The 20,418-nt window shown below is 38.0% G+C and overlaps 1 protein-coding gene across 1 annotated transcript; it reads right to left on the reverse strand.

The window, feature by feature from the left end:
- Positions 1 to 4,794: 4,794 nt before the first annotated feature.
- LOC127137889 (serine/threonine-protein phosphatase 7 long form homolog) lies at positions 4,795 to 5,853 on the reverse strand. The gene is made up of 3 exons (XM_051064297.1): positions 5,794 to 5,853; positions 5,002 to 5,708; positions 4,795 to 4,921 (listed from the first exon to the last, which is right to left on the reverse strand). Exons 1-3 carry the CDS (start codon positions 5,851 to 5,853, stop codon positions 4,795 to 4,797), a joined length of 894 nt encoding a protein of 297 aa, XP_050920254.1.
- Positions 5,854 to 20,418: the final 14,565 nt, after the last annotated feature.

The following is a 20,418-nucleotide window of genomic DNA, read 5'->3' on the forward strand; positions in this document are numbered from 1 at the left end:
TAGAATCACAAAAAATTCTCAAAATTCTCTCTCACTTTTTTCTCCAAAATTCTTCAAACACCAACACTTTTCCTTGATTCATTCATCATCATGGATCATATTTGAACACATTTGCACGTGGAAACAGAGGAAATTGTTGCTATTTTGTTCATGTTCAAGGTGTGAAGCTTCCATGGCAAGTGAAGATTGAGCAAGATTCAAGAGCATTTGAGCCTCATATTCATCATCATTCATCTTAAGGAGTATATTGGAGAAGATCTAAAGCATCAAGAGCCTTGGAAACACGTGAATCAAGTGACTGCTCATCAAGAGGTAGGTTTTTGACCTCTCTAATTTTGCAATTCGTTATGCCTATCATGTAGATCTCTTAATGGTGATGAATCTGCACTTTGAATCAAGTGATTTGATGCTATATCCATGAAGATTCGTGCATTTGAAGTTTGGACGATGAACTTTAATTCCTTCGATCCATGCATGTTTATGTGTTTTTTTTCATGAAATGATTATTGATTCTTGTTGTATGATGAGTGATGAGTTGATTGATATGCATGTTTTTGATTTCTGGAACGTTTGAGAAATTCTGGAAAAATTGGATGAAGATGTTCATCATGTTCTTCATGATTCATGCATTTTCCAGTTTATTTGTGGATTTACCTAGGGAATTACCTGTGAAACGCATGCAATTACCTGCGGAACGCATAGGCGTTTCCTACGGATTTTCAAATTGATGCATGGCGCGCGCTTAGGGTTTGTGTACTGATACGACGCCGTTTTGATTTGGCGCGCCTGGCATTTCAAATTTGCCTTGTGTTCGATTCTCCGCTGCACCATTATTTCAAATGCTCAGTTATTTTCTCCATTTCCCTCCATGCATTGCCATACTTGATCCACATGATTTTTGTTTTCTTTCTCATCTTCAAAAATTCACAACAAATGGAAAATTGATCCAAAAATGATGAGATTTTTTTCATTGTGATCCTGATTTTGTCTAGTATTTTTTGATCATTAAAATGAAAATTGTGCTTGGCCTGGAAATTATTTTGGTTAGAGTGATTGAATACATGTCCATTCTTGACATTGCTATGCTATATCATTTGTGAAATGCTCATTTTTAATCCAATGCTTCTGAAATTTTACATGTTGAAACTAGACTCATGGCTTGAAATTATGGTGTTGATTTGGTATTTTTATCATGTGTCATTTCTGTTTTATGATCATGTTAAGTTAGGTGTGACAATTTGTGTCACACCTTGTGATGTTCAACTTGATTGGTGTGTTTACCATGCTAAATGATATCCAATTCTCCTGATTTTTTGTATGATGCTTGATATGAATGTTGTGATTGCTCATGATTTATGTTGGAATTTTTGGGATCATTTCTGATTTAATTGAGATTTTTCATTCTGGATGGTCACATTTGAGCTTTTGAATTGCCTTGAACTTCATTTGATTTTGAAATGCTTGTGGATTATCCAATGCTTGTGAAATTTTGCACACTATTTCTAGACATGTTGAATGTTGTTTTGGCTTTGGTTTGAGGTTTTTACCAACTACCATTTCTGTTTTATGCCTATGCTAACTTGGTGTGACAATTTGTGTCACACATGTGCTTGTTGTGCTTGTCTTGACTTGTGCAATGTGATTGCTATGCCTAATGATGTCCAATGCCTCTAATTTTTTGTGTGATGATCATGTTGTATGTCCTGTTTACTCATGAATTTTTCCAAGATCATTTGAATCATTTTTGATTTAATGTGCATTTGTTGCTTCTGATGTCACAATGTGGTCACAATTTGCATACCTTGCCATGTTTGGTTCATGAAATGGATTTGGTAATTGATATTGAGATGAGACCTTTTGGATTGTTTCAAGATGTGTTTGAAGTTGATTCATGTTAATTTTCAGCTTCTGTTTTAAATTTTTTCTCCATCTTTGACCCTAGGCTTTGACCTAGTGGTTGGTTGCTTATCTTTGAGCTTTGGTTTCAGGTTGAACATTCAAGTTCCATAGTTGATGATGCTCTATCACTTGAGCATTTGATGTTTACTTTTGACTACTAACCTTGTGTGTTTTGTAGGGTTGTTACCTCATTGGAGTTTGACTTGTTGGCTTATGCCTTTGCTCATTGGGTTTGACTGTTTGATATTCATGATTGTCTGTATAGTTGTACTGATTTGTTTGATGTTTCCACAGGTACATAAGTTGCTTAAGTTCATTTTGAACTTTCTTTTGCTTGGTTGCTTAACCACTTAGGTATAACCTCTAATCTTCATGTAGTCTGGAAGACCTGTCCTGTTATGTGGGCAGGCACCTGTCTGAAGCCCTCCTTAAGAGGCAATGCTTGTGTTTGTTTACTTTTGTGCCAAGCAGGAAAAGTCCTCTTATGAGGCAATTGGCAGATAGAAGAGATGTGTAATCCATCTCCTGCTATTCAGTGTGTCATCCACTTTGCTCACACACCTTGTGTTGATGCATTGTGGATAATAACCCAAGATCTTTGTTGTGTCAGTCATATGTGGAGAATAGTTCCTACATTCTGAACTCCCACACTTTCATTTGTCTGAAGCTCTCCCAGGCCAGGGATAAGAGCTGTGAGGTCTTACCCTCATTTCCCATTTCATCTGCTTCACCCTAACTCTCAATGTTAGGGTTAAGAGCTAACATCACCCTGTTACAGTGGCTTGTTTATCGAGGTTGACATGACCCCTTGACTAAAGCCTAACCTTGTATGAGCCCAATTGTGTGCATATAGTGTGTGTGCTTGCTTTTTGTGCTTGTGTTGTTTGACTGTGCTGTTTAGGATAGCTTGCTGCCTGTGCAAGTTAGATAGAAACCTCAACCTAGGACCATTGTGGATTACATGATAACTATTAGGCTCGAGTCAGTCTCCCTTTTAGTTTGTCATTTCCCAGTCTCTGGTTAGGATAGAAGTTTCTCCCCTGTTAAGGGGAACTACGTTGCCCTGATCCTCATACCAGATGAGGTACGTAGGCAGGAGATCATGCGAGATCTCTCCGGGCACCCTTTTCCTTTTTGTGTGTGTTTGCTTGACAGTTATTAGGCTCGAGTGCCAGACTCCCTATTAACTTGTTTGGTTGTTAACCTTCTTGTGTGCGTTAGGAGATGGATATAAGACCAGTGATTGGCATTCCGTATCGTATTGGTGTTTGTTTGTGTGGAGTCTGACGTAAGTCCAGTGATTGGCAGTTGGTTTCCTGTGTGTGTTTGTTGGTTCGGAGTCTGATGTAAGTCCAGTGATTGGCATTCGGTTTCCATGTTTGCCTGTTTGTGTGGAGTCTGACGTAAGTCCAGCGATTGGCAGTCGGTTTCCAATATGGGTGTTGTTTGGCGTGCGTTAGCCGAACTACGGTAGCTCTGATTCTCATTCCATATGAGATACGTAGGCATAGGATGCGATATCCTAGCGAGCCCGTTTCCCCCTCTTCTTCCACTTGTGTATTATTCCAGTGTGTGTGTGCTTTCTTTTGAGCAGTGTTTAGCAACCTTTCTTCTATTCTTTTGAGCGTGGATCCCGTCGAGTACGACGGATGCGTAGGGGTGCTAATACCTTCCCTTCGCATAACCGACTCCCGATCCCATCTCTCTTTGGTCGCGAGACCATGTCTTTTCCAGGTTTACTTCGAGCGTTTCCTTTCCCTCTTTTGGGATAAATAACGCACGGTGGCGGCTCTGTCTGTTTTGTTTTTTTGCCCACCGGTTGTTTTTCGCGGATGCGACAACATCTTGTGCCAACTTTTTTGTGTTTTCCCTTGCCCAAGTCTTCTTGTCTTTGTCTTGCGGGAGACAGAGATGAGTCAGAAGACAATTCATCATGGGCGTCTTGTTGTTGATGTTGTTGTTGACTTTGATGTTGTTGTGATGTGTTTGGAGGCATATCCATACCGTCGAGTTCTTGAATGCGAAAAGAAGGCATATTCATTAGATGGTCATAGGTGAGGTCAAAGTTGGGTAGTGAATGTGTGACTTGTGTATAGGTGTCGGGTTGGGTGTGTTGGATAGGAGGATAATAGACATCATCAGGGTTGTATGTGGGAGTGGGATGTGCGAATATGGTGTTAGAAGGTTGGGGTTGAGAATGAGGGTTTGAGTATTCAAAGTTGGGTTGAGGAATTGGAGTGTATTGTATGGGTGGGCGTAGGTTGGTTTGGTGTTGATATTGTTGGTTGTAATAGTAGTTTGTTTGAGGGAATGGAGTGTGGGGATTATGGTGTTGGGTTGAGGTGGAATAAATTGTGTGTTGTTGTATGGTCTGGGTGTGTTGGTAAGTTTGTTGAGTTGAGGATGATGGTTGGTTATGTTGTTGTGGGGGTGATGTTGTTTGTTGGGTTGAAGAAGCTACATGTTGACGGGGATCATTCAAAAACTGTGTCGGAGCAACGTGCATAAAAGGAATTGATAAAAATCAGTACATGTATTCTCTACCTGGCTTAGACTCACCAATTACCGAGTTTCCTTGTAACACCAAATGCCTTCTTCTTTTCCATTCTTTCAGCTCTTCTTTATTTAAATCTTGCCAATGTGTGTCCCAAGCTTGGACCATAGTCATGTTATGGTGTTCACTTAGACATCTTGGTTGAGACGTTATTTGTTGTTCAAATCCAAATTGGAGTTTGACTCGATCCGTCTGATGCATCTCAACGGTAAAGAAACATACCATATATGTTGTTGCATTCCAAACTCAACTGTCAGTATAATCAGGCACTAGATATTGTATGTACGGCCTCCAAATAAATTGTTAAAAGAAATATAACTATTATAATGTATAAAATAAATTTAAATAAGTTTAATATTATAATTAATCATTCTTACATCGTTTTCTTCCATGTGTTCTATTGCAACACAGTACCCTCGTAGATGATGACGAGGATTATTTTCATAATTCATACCTCGTTTGCACCATCTTGCATATTAAAAAAAACGTTAAAGCAACGTATAAATAATTTTGAGAAATATAAATTGCATTTAAATGAAAATCGTTACCTTAATGCATAAGGATGTGATGGAACCTCGTTACTAACCGGGGCTAACAAGGGTATGCGTGTGAATGCCCATACAGTTAGTAATACAACACATCCTCCTATGCTCTTGACTCCTTTATGGGTTGCCTTGCACATATGTCTATATAGTGTCTCCAGACAAGCAGAACCCCAACTGTATGTATTACATTTTTCAAGGTCTCCTACTAAAGGTAACCAAGAAGAATGCAACAAATTATGACTCTTATCTGGCATTAAAAAAGTAGCAATTAAAAGTAAAATATAAATTTTTGCATGAAGAATATTTTCTGCCCCGGTCGGGTTAGGGTTATTTTTTTGTGTCAATACTACTTCTAACCAAACTATTTTGACAGAAGCCCCATTTTTATCCGAAGTTGTTGGTTCGATGCCCAAATTTTCCATGTAAACATCATTGGTTACGTTTGTCGGGCCATTAGCAGCTTTCACATGGATTCGGAGACCGAGTAACATACTCACATCATCTAGTGTGATAGTACATTCACCTATTGGTAAATGAAAGGTATGTGTCTCCGGTCTCCATCTCTCTAACAATGCAACAATTAGTTTAGAGTCTACTTTTAGACTTGCAATCTTGGCCACATTTGCAAAGCCGGCTAGTTCCAAATACGGTATTATAACCGCACTTGGTTGAATGTATGTATGTGAATAGACCCGAAACCTACCGTCTTGCTGAAATTAAAATAAAAAATGGTAATGAATATTTGATGTGATATTTACGTATTGAATTTGTGAAATAGATTTGAAAGAGACTTACGTATTCGGAAATGTTTGCCGCCGTCCCACGGTGTGATTCGCCCATCCATAACAAAGACATTTTGGATTTAAAGATAGTGAATATTTGTAGAGAGTAAATATTTGAAGATAGTGAATAGAAATTGTAGGTAGATGATGAGAAGGAAGTGTAGAGGAAAGGATTATTTATAGTAGTAAAATATAATAAATATATTGGTTAAGATTTTAATGAGTGATTGGACATTGCATGGAATGCATGCAAAAAAATTTGGTAAGGAATCCTGCAAGAAGAGACTCCCACGCTGATGGGAAATTGCACTGTCCAAAGGCCTATTTTCAGACTCGTCACTTTGATAGACGAGTTAAGCTTTGGTGTGTATGAGCTCGTCCAATGGAATGACGAGGTACTTCATTTGTTGTATGGGCTCGTCCAATGGAATGACGAGTTTAGTCTTTTAGGGTTTCGGCTCGCCCAATGAATGGACAAGCTAGTACAGCCTAGGGATCACGCTTTCTCTCTCTTCCTATTAAATGAATATCTGCATGTGATTTGTATAGGATTTGGTTTACTATAAATACCACTAACATCTTCATTCATTCTCACCAAACCAAATCTACATTCATATCTCCTAAATCAAATCAAATATTCCACATCCATGGCTCAAAGAAATTTAATTGTTTCTATCCATTCCGAAGGATCCCTTTTCACAGATCCAAATGAGGGATTCTCATTTTGCAATACGAATTTAACTATGTTCAAAATCCACATCAACTCCGACTTTCATCATTTCAAAGACCGTATTGAAAAAAAGTTGCAACGTTATGTTGAAGACATCATTTATCGTCAACCATTATTTAATGGAGATGATAATACCGTCTTTTACATAATGACACACATTGAGACCGACGAAGATGTCAAGTCGATGTTTCAATGTCATGTAACATTATCTCAATTACCCACCATTGAGATATATGTTCGTCTAGTCTAAAATCTTAAAGAACAACCGAGTCACAATGAAGATGTTGAAGAACAACCGAGTCACAATGAAAATCTTGGTTATCCAACGCAATCAGTACAATCACACGACTATGGAATGAGTCAAGCCATTGACGAAGAGCCGACTCAAAATAATGAACCTTTCATACCAAATGAAGAGGTAGGCGAGAATAGTGAGGATGATCTTGAGGAGGTTCGATTTGAAGATCTATTTGGTGTTAGCGATGACGATGGCAACGAGGACATATTCGACACACCGACCGTTGCATTAAGAGCGCAACCAATTAGTTTGTACAACCCACCTGTGCACATGCAAAACATAAGTTTGGATGATGTTGAACCAATCTTCGTTTTTGGAAGTTTCATACCAACTCACAATTCTGACGAAATAGAGGAGGGCATCGAGTATGAAAATAAGGAAGAGTGTCTTCTGGCATTGCAACAATGGCATATAAAACGTAGCCTAGATTTTTCTGTGGTTAAATATGACAATGTACGTTTTGTCATCAAATGTAGAAATTCAACATGCAATTTCAAATGCAGAGTCTCTTTGCGTAAGGGCAACTCAAGGTGAAGAGTTGGTAAGTCTGGTGGGCCTCATACGTGCACAACCACTACCATGTCACAAGACCATACACAGCTCAGTTCAGAAATGATTAGTAAGAGCATAATGGAGCTTGTAAATCGGGACGTTTCTCTTAAGGTGAAGGTTATCATCGCTCATGTTGCTGAGAAATACAGCTATATCATATCCTACAAAAAGGCATGGATTGCAAAGTGTAAGGCAATTGAGTCGCTGTATGGAAATTGGGAGACATCTTACAACGATCTTCCGCAGTGGATACTGGTAATGAAAACATATCTACCAGGTACTGTAACACCCTTCTACCCAAACGACATATTTAAATAGATTATCAGAGTACAACATGTAGAAGAGTTTACATTTCTTACAACATAACAATTATCGCATCACAACATAAAACATATTATTTATTTTATTAAAACTTCGCAGCGGACAACAACATTAATATTATCATTCATCATATAACAATTCATAATAATGGTTCAACATTATCTCAACAAAACATCTCAACATGTTAGTCATCATAAACAACGTAAATAATAATCAATTATCTATCGAATCCCATAACCCCGGTGTCACATGACCAGAGCATTTGACTCGACTCTGTAGAATAACTCTACACTTATTCTTCAAACCTCAACAATAGCTACTCCTCTTTATCTGCACATTGCTCATCATAGATGAACATAAACACATGCAGAAGGGGTGAGAATTACATTATTAAATAATAATATAACGACAGAAATATAAACATAAATATATTTCACATATGCCAACACAGCTCATCATAATCATCATAATCAACATATTCATGAACATCAACAAAACAACATATCAAATGCAATGCACACACCCATGCATGACTCAACACGACTCGGTATACCCATTTTGTGACCAACTACAGGATCACCACTCCCAGATTCATCACCATAGAATCCGAGTTCCCCGCAAGGAACCAAGCCTCTCAACAAGCCCGGAGTCAACAACATCATTGGAACTCAGTCCGTTCATCACTAGGCATCGGCCTTTCATGAATGCATGCACACCAAGCATGCATCATAATCAACATAGCAACAACAGCATCATATATTCATGTTATCATCATCATTAACACATTCTATCACAAAAGCATATCACATCATGCCACATAATCAAACACAGTATTATCACACTCTACTAATATCTATACCACTCAAAGCAACGGGAAATGATCCCTCGTATACCATACATCAGCTAAGTTACCTCGCTCAGCCTAAACAACCAAAAACTGCACAACAACAGCCCAGGAAAGACCACAAGTCTGCCCATACGCGTATTGCCTATGCCCATACGCGTATTGCCCACGCCTGACCAAATCCATACGCGTATTGCCATGTCCATACGCGTATCACATTCCCATACGCGTACCAACAGAGACCAAAACACGTTCAAAACATCATCTTCCTCATCCATACGCGTATTGCCTAGTGCCATACGCGTACCAGCAATCTCATACGCGTATTGCCTAGTGCCATACGCGTATGACCAGAAACCAGATTTCCAGATCTGCAATGGCTTTTTCTGCTACGAGATCTATCCAAATTCATCCTTCCACAGTCCAAATTTCACACAAAATCACTCATATCATCTAATACAAATAGTCCCCTATTCGATTTCACAAATCCTAACATCCTTGCATATAATTTCTACGAATTCCTTCGATTAAAATCCCAATTTCGTTCATCCAATATTTCACCATTTTCAGCATATTATTGTTTAATAAGGTTCAGACCCCTTACCTCTTTGGATTGAAGGAAGCTCTGAGCAATCTTTGGCCTTTTCCTCTTCCTTCTCTTTCTCTTCAGCGTTTCTCCCCCTTTCTCTGACTCTGAGGCAAAACACGTGAAAAAACCTGAGTCCTCACTTTGGCCTCTTTTATCCAATTTCCACTTTTACCCTTCCACTCTTCATATTCCATTTATTTTATTATTTAATTATTATTAAAATAAATAACATCTATAATAATAATAAAAATAATCCAATAATTCAACTTTATTTAATTAAATTAATAAAATAATATTGACTCAATTAAATAATTCTCTTATTTTAATCGGGGTGTTACAACTCTCCCCCACTAAAAGAGTTTTCGTCCTCGAAAACATACCTCAAGCAAATAGAGCCGGATACGACTCCTTCATCTGATCTTCACGCTCCCAAGTCAAGCTCTCACCAGCTGGACCTCCCCAAACAACTTTCACTAGAGCAATCTTCTTACCTCTCAGGGTCTTCTCTTCTCGGTCATCTATCCGAATTGGCAACACCTCAACGGTCAAATTATCCCTCACCTGGATATCATCCAACTGAACAACATGCGAAGGATCCGCAATATATTTTCTCAACTGAGATACATGAAACACATCATGCAGATTAGAAAGCGACGGCGGTAAAGCTATCCGATACGCCACTTCCCCAACCCTTTTCAAAATCTGATACGGACCCACAAACCTCGGAGTAAGCTTTTTAGACTTTAAAGCTCTACCCACACCTGTCGTCGGAGTAACTCTCAAGAACACATGATCTCCCTCTTGGAACTCAAGTGCCTTTCTCCTGTTATCATGATAACTCTTCTGACGACTCTGAGAAATCTTCATTTTCTCCTGAATCATCTTAACCCTTTCAGTCGTCTGCTGCACAATCTCAGGTCCGAGTACAACACTCTCACCTGATTCATACCAACACAATGAAGTTCTACACCTCCTACCATACAATGCTTCATATGGAGCCATACCGATACTAGCATGAAAATTATTATTATAAGTAAACTCCACCAACGGCAAATAACTATCCCAAGAACCACTCTGCTCCAACACACAAGCTCTCAACAAATCCTCCAAGGATTGGATAGTTCTTTCGGTCTGACCATCAGTCTGAGGATGATAAGCTGAACTCAACCTCAACTTAGTTCCCAACGCTTTCTGCAAACTTTCCCAAAATCTAGAAGTAAATCTGGGATCTCTATCAGACACAATACTGGATGGAATACCATGCAGCCTCACTATCTCCTCAATATACAACTCTGCCAACTTCTCTAAAGAGTGATTAATCTTCATCGGCAAGAAATGCGCCGACTTAGTCAATCGATCCACAATCACCCAAATAGAATCATTACCTTTCGTCGTCCTCGGCAATCCCGTCACAAAATCCATGGAAATGCTATCCCACTTCCATTCAGGAATCTTCAAAGGTTGCATCATACCTGCCGGTTTCTGATGTTCAATCTTTGACTTCTGACAAGTCAAACAGGCATACACAAACTTAGCAACATCTCTTTTCATACCAGCCCACCAAAACAACTTCTTCAAATCTTGATACATTTTAGTTGCACCTGGATGGATGCTCAATCCACTCCTATGGCCCTCTTCAAGAATACTCTTTTTCAATTCAGACACCTCAGGAACACAAACTCTACCCTTAAATCGCAGGATGCCATTCTCATCAATCTCAAAATTACCACCATTACCCTGGTTAACCATAGTAATATGATCAACTAGAGCGACATCAACTTGCTGACCATTCCGAATATCTTCCAGAATTCCACTAGTCAACTTCAGCATACCCAACTTTACACTATCAGCGGAAACTTCACAACCCAAACTCATATCACGGAACTGTTCAATTAACTCGAGCTCCTGAACCATCATCATAGACATATGTAGAGACTTTCTACTCAGCGCATCTGCAACTACATTAGCCTTACCGGGATGATAACTCAATTCAAAGTCAAAATCCTTCAGTAATTCTAACCACCTTCTCTGCCTCATATTTAACTCTTTCTGATCAAACAGATACTTCAGACTCTTGTGATCACTGAACACTTCGAATCTGGAACCATACAGATAATGCCTCCACATTTTCAACACAAATACAACAGCTGCAAGTTCTAGATCATGCGTAGGATAATTCCTCTCATGAACTTTCAACTGTCTAGAAGCATAAGCTACAACTTTACCATTCTGCATCAAAACACCACCAAGACCCATCAAAGAAGCATCACAATAAACAACGAAGGACTCACCAGGATTAGGCAAGATCAACACTGGAGCACTGGTCAACCGCCTCTTCAACTCAACAAAACTCGCTTCACAAGCTGCATCCCACACATACACTTGACCCTTCTTAGTCAACTGCGTCAACGGCAATGCCAACCTAGAGAAGCCCTCAATAAATCTGCGATAATAACCAGCTAACCCCAGAAAACTGCGTATCTCAGTAGCAGACTTCGGAGTCTCCCACTGTAATACAGCATCAACTTTGGCAGGATCAACAGAAATCCCACCACTCGAAATCACATGGCCAAGGAAACTCACTTCCTTCAACCAGAACTCACATTTAGCTAACTTTGCATATAATTTCTTTTCTCTTAACACCTGCAAAACAATTCTCAGATGTCCTGCATGCTCTTCTTCCGTCTTAGAATATATCAATATATCATCTATGAACACCACAACAAAATTATCAAGGTACGGATGAAATATACGATTCATATATTCCATAAACACACCTGGAGCATTAGATACACCGAACGGCATCACAGTGTATTCATAGTGACCATACCTCGTACGGAAAGCAGTCTTCGCAATATCGTCTGACTTCACTCGGATCTGATGATAACCCGACCGCAAATCAATCTTACTGAAAACATGAGCTCCAACCAACTGGTCCATCAAATCATCAATCCTCGGCAATGGATACCGATTCTTGATAGTCACCTTATTCAACTGCCGGTAATCGACACACAACCTCATCGTACCTTCTTTCTTCTTCACTAACAATACTGGTGCACCCCAAGGAGAAACACTTGGACGCACAAACTTCTTCTCAAGCAATTCCTCCAGTTGCTTCTTCAGTTCAACTAATTCCGCTGCCGACATTCTATAAGGAGACATCGACACTGGACTCGTACCTGGTACCAAGTCAATGGCAAATTCTACTTCACGTTCTGGAGGTAAATCACTTACATCCTCCGGAAACACATCCTGAAATTCACAGACAACAGGCAAATCTACACTTACCACTTTCTTATCCGCGTGCAGAGACGCAAATAAAGCGAATATCTGAGCTTCATCTTTCACAAAATCCCCCACCTGCTTAGCAGATAGAAATCTTGCCTCATCATTCTCACCAACTTCAGAAAATCGCACCGTCTTCCTATAGCAGTTGATAAACACGCCATAGAATTCTAGCCAATTCATTCCCAGAATAATATCAATTTGGTGCAAGGGTAAGCACACCAAATCAACCACGAACTCTCTCTCAAAGATCGTCAAATGACAACCTCGACAGACAACAGAAGTCTTCACAGAACCATTAGCAGGAGTATCTATCACCATACTTCCGCCTAGGGACGACATAATCACACCAATCCTGGTCGCACACTCACACGAAATAAACGAATGAGTAGCACCAGTGTCAACAATAGCAAGCAATTCAACATTATTAATCAAGCAAGTACCTTTAATCAGATTATCTTCTTTAGGAGCTTCAGCCCCACTCAGAGCAAACACCCTACTAGTAGTATGAGCTGCAGTAGCCGCCTTCTTCGGTTTCGAGCACTGCGAACTGATATGGCCTTTCTCGCCACAATTAAAACATGTCGGACCAGCATCCTTACATTCCGTAACTCTATGACCAGCCTGACCGCATCGGAAACATCTCAGCACTTTCTTGACACAGCTATCAGCACGGTGGCCTGGCTCGCCACACTTGAAACATTTACCAGCTATGGGAGATCCTCCCCCACTTGGCTTCTTCGCATCTACCACTTTCTGCTTACCTTTACCATTCGGAGATGCATAAGGACTACCACGATCCTTATTCTTCTTCTCACTAAGACTCTTGTAGTGAGCAGTCCTAGCCTTGCTATCTTCATCAAATATCCTGCACTTGTTAACCAGTGTAGGAAACCTACGAATCTCCTGGTAACCAATGCCTTGTTTGATCTCGGGACGCAACCCGTTCTCAAACTTGACACACTTGGATTCCTCAGCATCAGCATTATTATAATGAGGACAATACTGCACCAGCTCCTCAAACTTCGAAGCGTAATCAGCAACAGACATGTTACCCTGCTTCAGTCCCAGAAATTCCATCTCCTTCTTACATCGCACATCAGCAGGAAAATATTTCTCCAGAAAGGCCGTCTTGAACCTTTCCCAAGTCATCTCAGCACCTGGTACTTCAATCCTCTGTCGAGTGTTATCCCACCAGTTTTCAGCCTCTTCAGATAACATATGCGTACCAAACTGCACCTTCTGTGCTTCAGTACACGTCATCACCCGGAAAATCTTCTCAATTTCCTTCAGCCAAATCTGAGCACCATCTGGATCATAGCGCCCCTTGAATGTAGGAGGGTTATTCTTCAGAAACCTTCCCAAATTCCTAAACTCGTCGACCGGCGGATTCTGCTGCGCCTGCATAGCCTGCGCCATAGCAGCCAAAGCCTCAGCAATCGCACGGTCATTTTCTCCAGCCATACTCTGCACGACACAACTACAACCGTTAAATATCGACAGTGTCATTTACACTAATCGACCAACAGGGAAAACATCACATTATGACTCGACTGGACTGACCATGCTCTGATACCACTAATGTAACACCCTTCTACCCAAACGACATATTTAAATAGATTATCAGAGTACAACATGTAGAAGAGTTTACATTTCTTACAACATAACAATTATCGCATCACAACATAAAACATATTATTTATTTTATTAAAACTTCGCAGCGGACAACAACATTAATATTATCATTCATCATATAACAATTCATAATAATGGTTCAACATTATCTCAACAAAACATCTCAACATGTTAGTCATCATAAACAACGTAAATAATAATCAATTATCTATCGAATCCCATAACCCCGGTGTCACATGACCAGAGCATTTGACTCGACTCTGTAGAATAACTCTACACTTATTCTTCAAACCTCAACAATAGCTACTCCTCTTTATCTGCACATTGCTCATCATAGATGAACATAAACACATGCAGAAGGGGTGAGAATTACTTTATTAAATAATAATATAACGACAGAAATATAAACATAAATATATTTCACATATGCCAACACAGCTCATCATAATCATCATAATCAACATATTCATGAACATCAACAAAACAACATATTAAATGCAATGCACACACCCATGCATGACTCAACACGACTCGGTATACCCATTTTGTGACCAACTACAGGATCACCACTCCCAGATTCATCACCATAGAATCCGAGTTCCCCGCAAGGAACCAAGCCTCTCAACAAGCCCGGAGTCAACAACATCATTGGAACTCAGTCCGTTCATCACTAGGCATCGGCCTTTCATGAATGCATGCACACCAAGCATGCATCATAATCAACATAGCAACAACAGCATCATATATTCATGTTATCATCATCATTAACACATTCTATCACAAAAGCATATCACATCATGCCACATAATCAAACACAGTATTATCACACTCTACTAATATCTATACCACTCAAAGCAACGGGAAATGATCCCTCGTATACCATACATCAGCTAAGTTACCTCGCTCAGCCTAAACAACCAAAAACTGCACAACAACAGCCCAGGAAAGACCACAAGTCTGCCCATACGCGTATTGCCTATGCCCATACGCGTATTGCCCACGCCTGACCAAATCCATACGCGTATTGCCATGTCCATACGCGTATCACATTCCCATACGCGTACCAACAGAGACCAAAACACGTTCAAAACATCATCTTCCTCATCCATACGCGTATTGCCTAGTGCCATACGCGTACCAGCAATCTCATACGCGTATTGCCTAGTGCCATACGCGTATGACCAGAAACCAGATTTCCAGATCTGCAATGGCTTTTTCTGCTACGAGATCTATCCAAATTCATCCTTCCACAGTCCAAATTTCACACAAAATCACTCATATCATCTAATACAAATAGTCCCCTATTCGATTTCACAAATCCTAACATCCTTGCATATAATTTCTACGAATTCCTTCGATTAAAATCTCAATTTCGTTCATCCAATATTTCACCATTTTCAGCATATTATTGTTTAATAAGGTTCAGACCCCTTACCTCTTTGGATTGAAGGAAGCTCTGAGCAATCTTTGGCCTTTTCCTCTTCCTTCTCTTTCTCTTCAGCGTTTCTCCCCCTTTCTCTGACTCTGAGGCAAAACACGTGAAAAAACCTGAGTCCTCACTTTGGCCTCTTTTATCCAATTTCCACTTTTACCCTTCCACTCTTCATATTCCATTTATTTTATTATTTAATTATTATTAAAATAAATAACATCTATAATAATAATAAAAATAATCCAATAATTCAACTTTATTTAATTAAATTAATAAAATAATATTGACTCAATTAAATAATTCTCTTATTTTAATCGGGGTGTTACAGGTACCATTATAGAATTACAATCCTTACCTGTGATTTTAAATGATGGTTCATACTTGGGTGACCAAAGGATATTTCATCGTCTGTTTTGGGCGTTTAGACCATGTATACGTGGTTTCACGTATTGTAAACCAATTGTGCAGGTCGATGGAACTTGGTTGTATGGCAAGTACAGAGGGACTCTGTTGATGGCTGTGGCACAGGATGGGAACGGGAACATATTTCCGATAGCGTTCGCATTGGTTGAAAGTGAGACAAATGAAGCTTGGAGTTTCTTTCTTAAGAATTTAAGAATACACGTTACCCCCCAAGAAAATCTATGCCTAATATCAGACAGGCATGAATCGATAAAGAGTGCATACAACAACCCGGAAAATGGATGGCAGTTTCCTCCTTCATCACACGTCTATTGCATTAGACACATCGCGCAAAACTTCATGTGCGAGATTAAAGACAAGGATCTGCGCAAAATAGTTGTTAACATGGGTTATGCGTTAACAGAGGCAAAATTTAACTACTATCAGGGGGAAATCCGAAGGACAAACAACGACACTTTATCATGGATAGACAACATCCCTCGGGAGAAGTGGGCAAGGACATTTGACGGAGGGCAACGCTGGGGTCACATGACAACTAACCTAGCAGAAGCAATGAACTCGGTGCTAAAAGAAACCCGAAACCTTCCAATCACTGCATTGGTCAAATCTACGTACTATCGTTCAGGATCACTATTTGGTAGAAGAGGCCATCAATGGACAAAAATATTAGCCTCTGGGCAAGTTTTCACTGATAACTGCAACAAGGGGATGGCTGAGGAAGTCATCAAAGCTAACACGCACAACGTCATGCAGTTCGATCGAGTGAGATTTTATTTCATGGTCCAAGAGAAGATTAATCATAACGACGGTCGACCAACCGGAACATTCAGCGTTGATCTGAGGAAACAACACTGTGACTGTGGGAAATTTCAGGCATTTCACCTACCTTGCTCCCATGTAACCGCAGCACGTTCGAGCATATGCCAGGACTACTCCATTCACATTTCAGACGTCTTCAAAATTCTTAACGTCTTCAAGGTCTATCAGGAGAGTTTCCTAGGACTTCCCCATGAGGAGATTTGGCCATAATATGAAGGATTTACTCTTTGCCACGACGACTCTATGAGAAGGAGGAAGAAAGGGCGCCCAAACAGCACCAGGATTAGAACCGAGATGGACGACGTTGAGAAGGAAAAGAGAAGGTGTGGAATTTGCCGTGAAATAGGACACATGCGTAGGAAATGTCCTAATGTTGCAGGACCGTCCCAACGACCATCCAGATGATTATGTTGTTATTTTAAATATCCGTCCAGATGATTATGTTGTTTTTTTTAATTATTAACTACTATGCACGTAATATATATAAACCATTGTGTATTTCTAATGTCTTTTGGGAACAAACAATTATGAAATACATTTGATAATCAAAGGCTTATGGTTACAAAGTACAACCACATTAACTAAACAACAACAACAACCAACACAACTGGTAATTAAAAAATTAATCAACAACAACAACCAACACAAGTGGACCTTCAACTCCTCTATTAACTTCATCACTATGTGTCAAAAACATACACTGAACATCTTCATCATTTTCTATACGATCCAGGTAATACATGTACGTACCATCGGGGCTTGCATCAGTCAACGTTATGTATGGACAACGATACTCTACTTCCCTCACCTTCATACGACGCCCGCCCAACTGTCGGAAGCCAGTGTGGATGGCTGAAATCAGTGTTCTGAAATTCCATTGCGGATCAAGGCAAACACTCATTTTTTCACTGTGTCCATAAAATACAAGACCCCAAACAGACATTCTGACCAAAAGAAAGGATTTTGTGATCTGAGTTACATTTTTACAAGTTTTGCTATTTATAGAAAATTAATACTTGAATACTCGGTCAATCATTGGCCGAGACAGTATAAACACAAAGCAATTGCTCGGTCATTGAAATTTTGGAGGGAAATATATCATTCCCAAAAAATTATTAAAATTTTGGAGGGAAACATTTTATTTTTATTATTAATATATAATAAAAAAATTATTTCTATTATTAATATTATAAAAAATAATGATTTTTATTATTAATATTTTAAAAGAACAATACTAGAAAACTATTATTATATAAAAAAACTATTATTATTAACATTTTATTTTAAATATTTTTATTAAAATATTATTATTATTTTTAAAAAAAAATCAATTATATTAATTAAATATAGAATTAATTACAAAACTATTTAATAATAATTAGAAAACTATTTACTAAAGTTTAAAAAAAAAAAATACGCTTCCTTCACTAGCTTGGCCAATGAATGGCCGAGCCTACCCAGCGAATATTGGGTTTCACACACTCGCCACTTTGATGGACGAGCCCAATAAAAAAAAAAAAAATTCAAACGGAAATATAATGGAAGATTAATTTCAAAGAAGGAGGCACTTAAGAAAAAAAATCTCAGCAATAAATCACCGACTGATGAGGTAACGTTGACATTGAATAGCATGTCATATCTCTTGCATCTGCCTGTCCAGAATCGTCTACTGTTGCATCTGCTTATGTGTTCGAGATTGATTTATTCCAAATTATTTGATAAAAATGTGCATACATGGTAGAATTCAGTGAAAAAAACTCATCTGTATAGTTATAATTTTGTTTGTGTTTAATTAATGTTTATTATTTAAGTTGATGTATTATGTTATTGTTGAATTATTATTTAATAAAGTATTTATATTGAATGTTACTATATTTAAAAAATATTCAAATTTCAGAACTCAAACATTCAAAAACACGCTTCAAATCTTAAAATAAGTTCAAATGTTAATTGTAAAAATTTGAAGAACTTAAGAAAGAACTAGAGGAAAAGGGGGAGAATTTTACTTTTTTTTATACTATGAAATTTTGATAATTTCTGGTTCCGTCCTCCTATATTCTCAAAGCCTTCCAAAATAGATATTCAAAAAGATTCTTCCAATACAATATAAATAAAATACAGTATTAAAAAAAAGCTTTTCAAGCTTTTCCATACTAATGAGGAAAATTTTATGCCAACCTTTACAATTATCTCCTATTCTTACATTTTCAAAATATTCCAATTACATCATTTTATTATTTATTTTTAAAACCGAAAAAAGTTTGTACTCCTGCACCAATGTATTGGAGTACGTGACTTAAAAGAATTTTTGTACGTAATTTTTCTTCACGAATTAATTTGGAATATATTTTTTCGATATTATAATTTTTTATTAAAATTTATTCATCGGATAATTTGTTATACGTTTTTCAATATTATATTTTTTTACCAAAAGTTTATTCACCGCGGATAATTTGTTATAAATTTTTATAATTTTTTTATTAATCATAAGTTTTTTTTTTAGTTTTTTTCATTTGTAATTATATTTTAGACAGCAGTGTTAAAACCGTTGTCAAAAGTGAAGACAACGAATAAAAAGCATTAACAGGCAAACAAGAACAATTTTCTTTATTTTAGGCCGTAATTTTTCATGTTGCCTATTATTTTTCAAAAAAAAAATATTTTTTTTTCAGACATAATATTAACATATTTTGGTCGAATCAAATAAATTGCAGAGATGAGAGATAATTATTAGAGTATGGGGTAAAAATTTCACTAATGAGATGCATATAGATATTAAAAAAGTCTCATATGAACAAACTTTATTAACTAGATTAGTTTTTATTTTTGGACTCCCTATTAAATGAATATTTTCTCGACTTTTTATTGATAAGCCTCGTAATATTATTCTTTTTATAGAACCTAACTAGGAGAGTAAAAGTTTTTTTAAAAAAAATTATTTATAACAGAAGACTTTTGTTTTTTAATATTTGATATGCTTTAATCTACTCCTCTCTAATATTATTTGATGAGTTAGTCTAAATGGATTTCTCTGAGGAATTATTGTCATGTAAGGATGTGACATTCTAAAATATCATTGGATATAGTCAAATGCACTACTACATGACTAAGGATATGACACACTTCGTGCTTTCTCTAATACCATATGATTATAGAAATCATCAAACATCACATCAACATTTCTACGGACGACAATGGGAGGAGTAGACAAAAAGGAGTCTCTTGAAATAGGTTGTAGAAACTCGAACTGGCACATGATTCACTCAGACAGATATGGATAAATCAGACGTGATCCACAATCTTTTATAATTTGGAGTATAAGGTTATGTCGTCCAGGGGATGTTGTGACAGTGTTCGCCGTACGGTGTGTATTGTATATCATTTGCTTCAATACGGTCAATAGACACTCAAAACGACTTGATCGTTTAATTCCCTATGGGCGGAATGAAGGCGTAAGCATGTGGACAAGTCTCATTGTATTCCTTCTCATATGATTAGTCAAAAATGCGTGGAAAGTGAGAGAAGATATATACTTAAAAATGATTTAGATAAAATAAGTAACAGTGTAGCACAAGTGTTATTAAATATTAATAATAATAAAGGTTCAAATATATTACCGTAAATAGCGTGTTGCTTGTTGTCATTTGTTTAATCTTTCAAAGATAAATTTCACCTAACTTCGAATACATATAAACCAAATAAATGGGTCC

The sequence above is a fragment of the Lathyrus oleraceus genome, chromosome 4 (assembly GCF_024323335.1).
Source record: "Lathyrus oleraceus cultivar Zhongwan6 chromosome 4, CAAS_Psat_ZW6_1.0, whole genome shotgun sequence".
In the NCBI taxonomy this organism is placed as follows: domain Eukaryota; kingdom Viridiplantae; phylum Streptophyta; class Magnoliopsida; order Fabales; family Fabaceae; genus Lathyrus; species Lathyrus oleraceus.

Excerpts from the sequence above, each read along its gene's own strand:
- LOC127137889 (XM_051064297.1), bottom strand. The coding sequence starts at position 5,853 with ATGTCTTTGTTATGGATGGGCGAATCACACCGTGGGACGGCGGCAAAC. Across the intron at positions 5,709-5,793 it reads CGGCAAACATTTCCGAATAC|CAAGACGGTAGGTTTCGGGT; the intron begins GTAAGTCTCTTT and ends TTTTAATTTCAG. Across the intron at positions 4,922-5,001 it reads TCACATCCTTATGCATTAAG|ATGGTGCAAACGAGGTATGA; the intron begins GTAACGATTTTC and ends TTAATATGCAAG.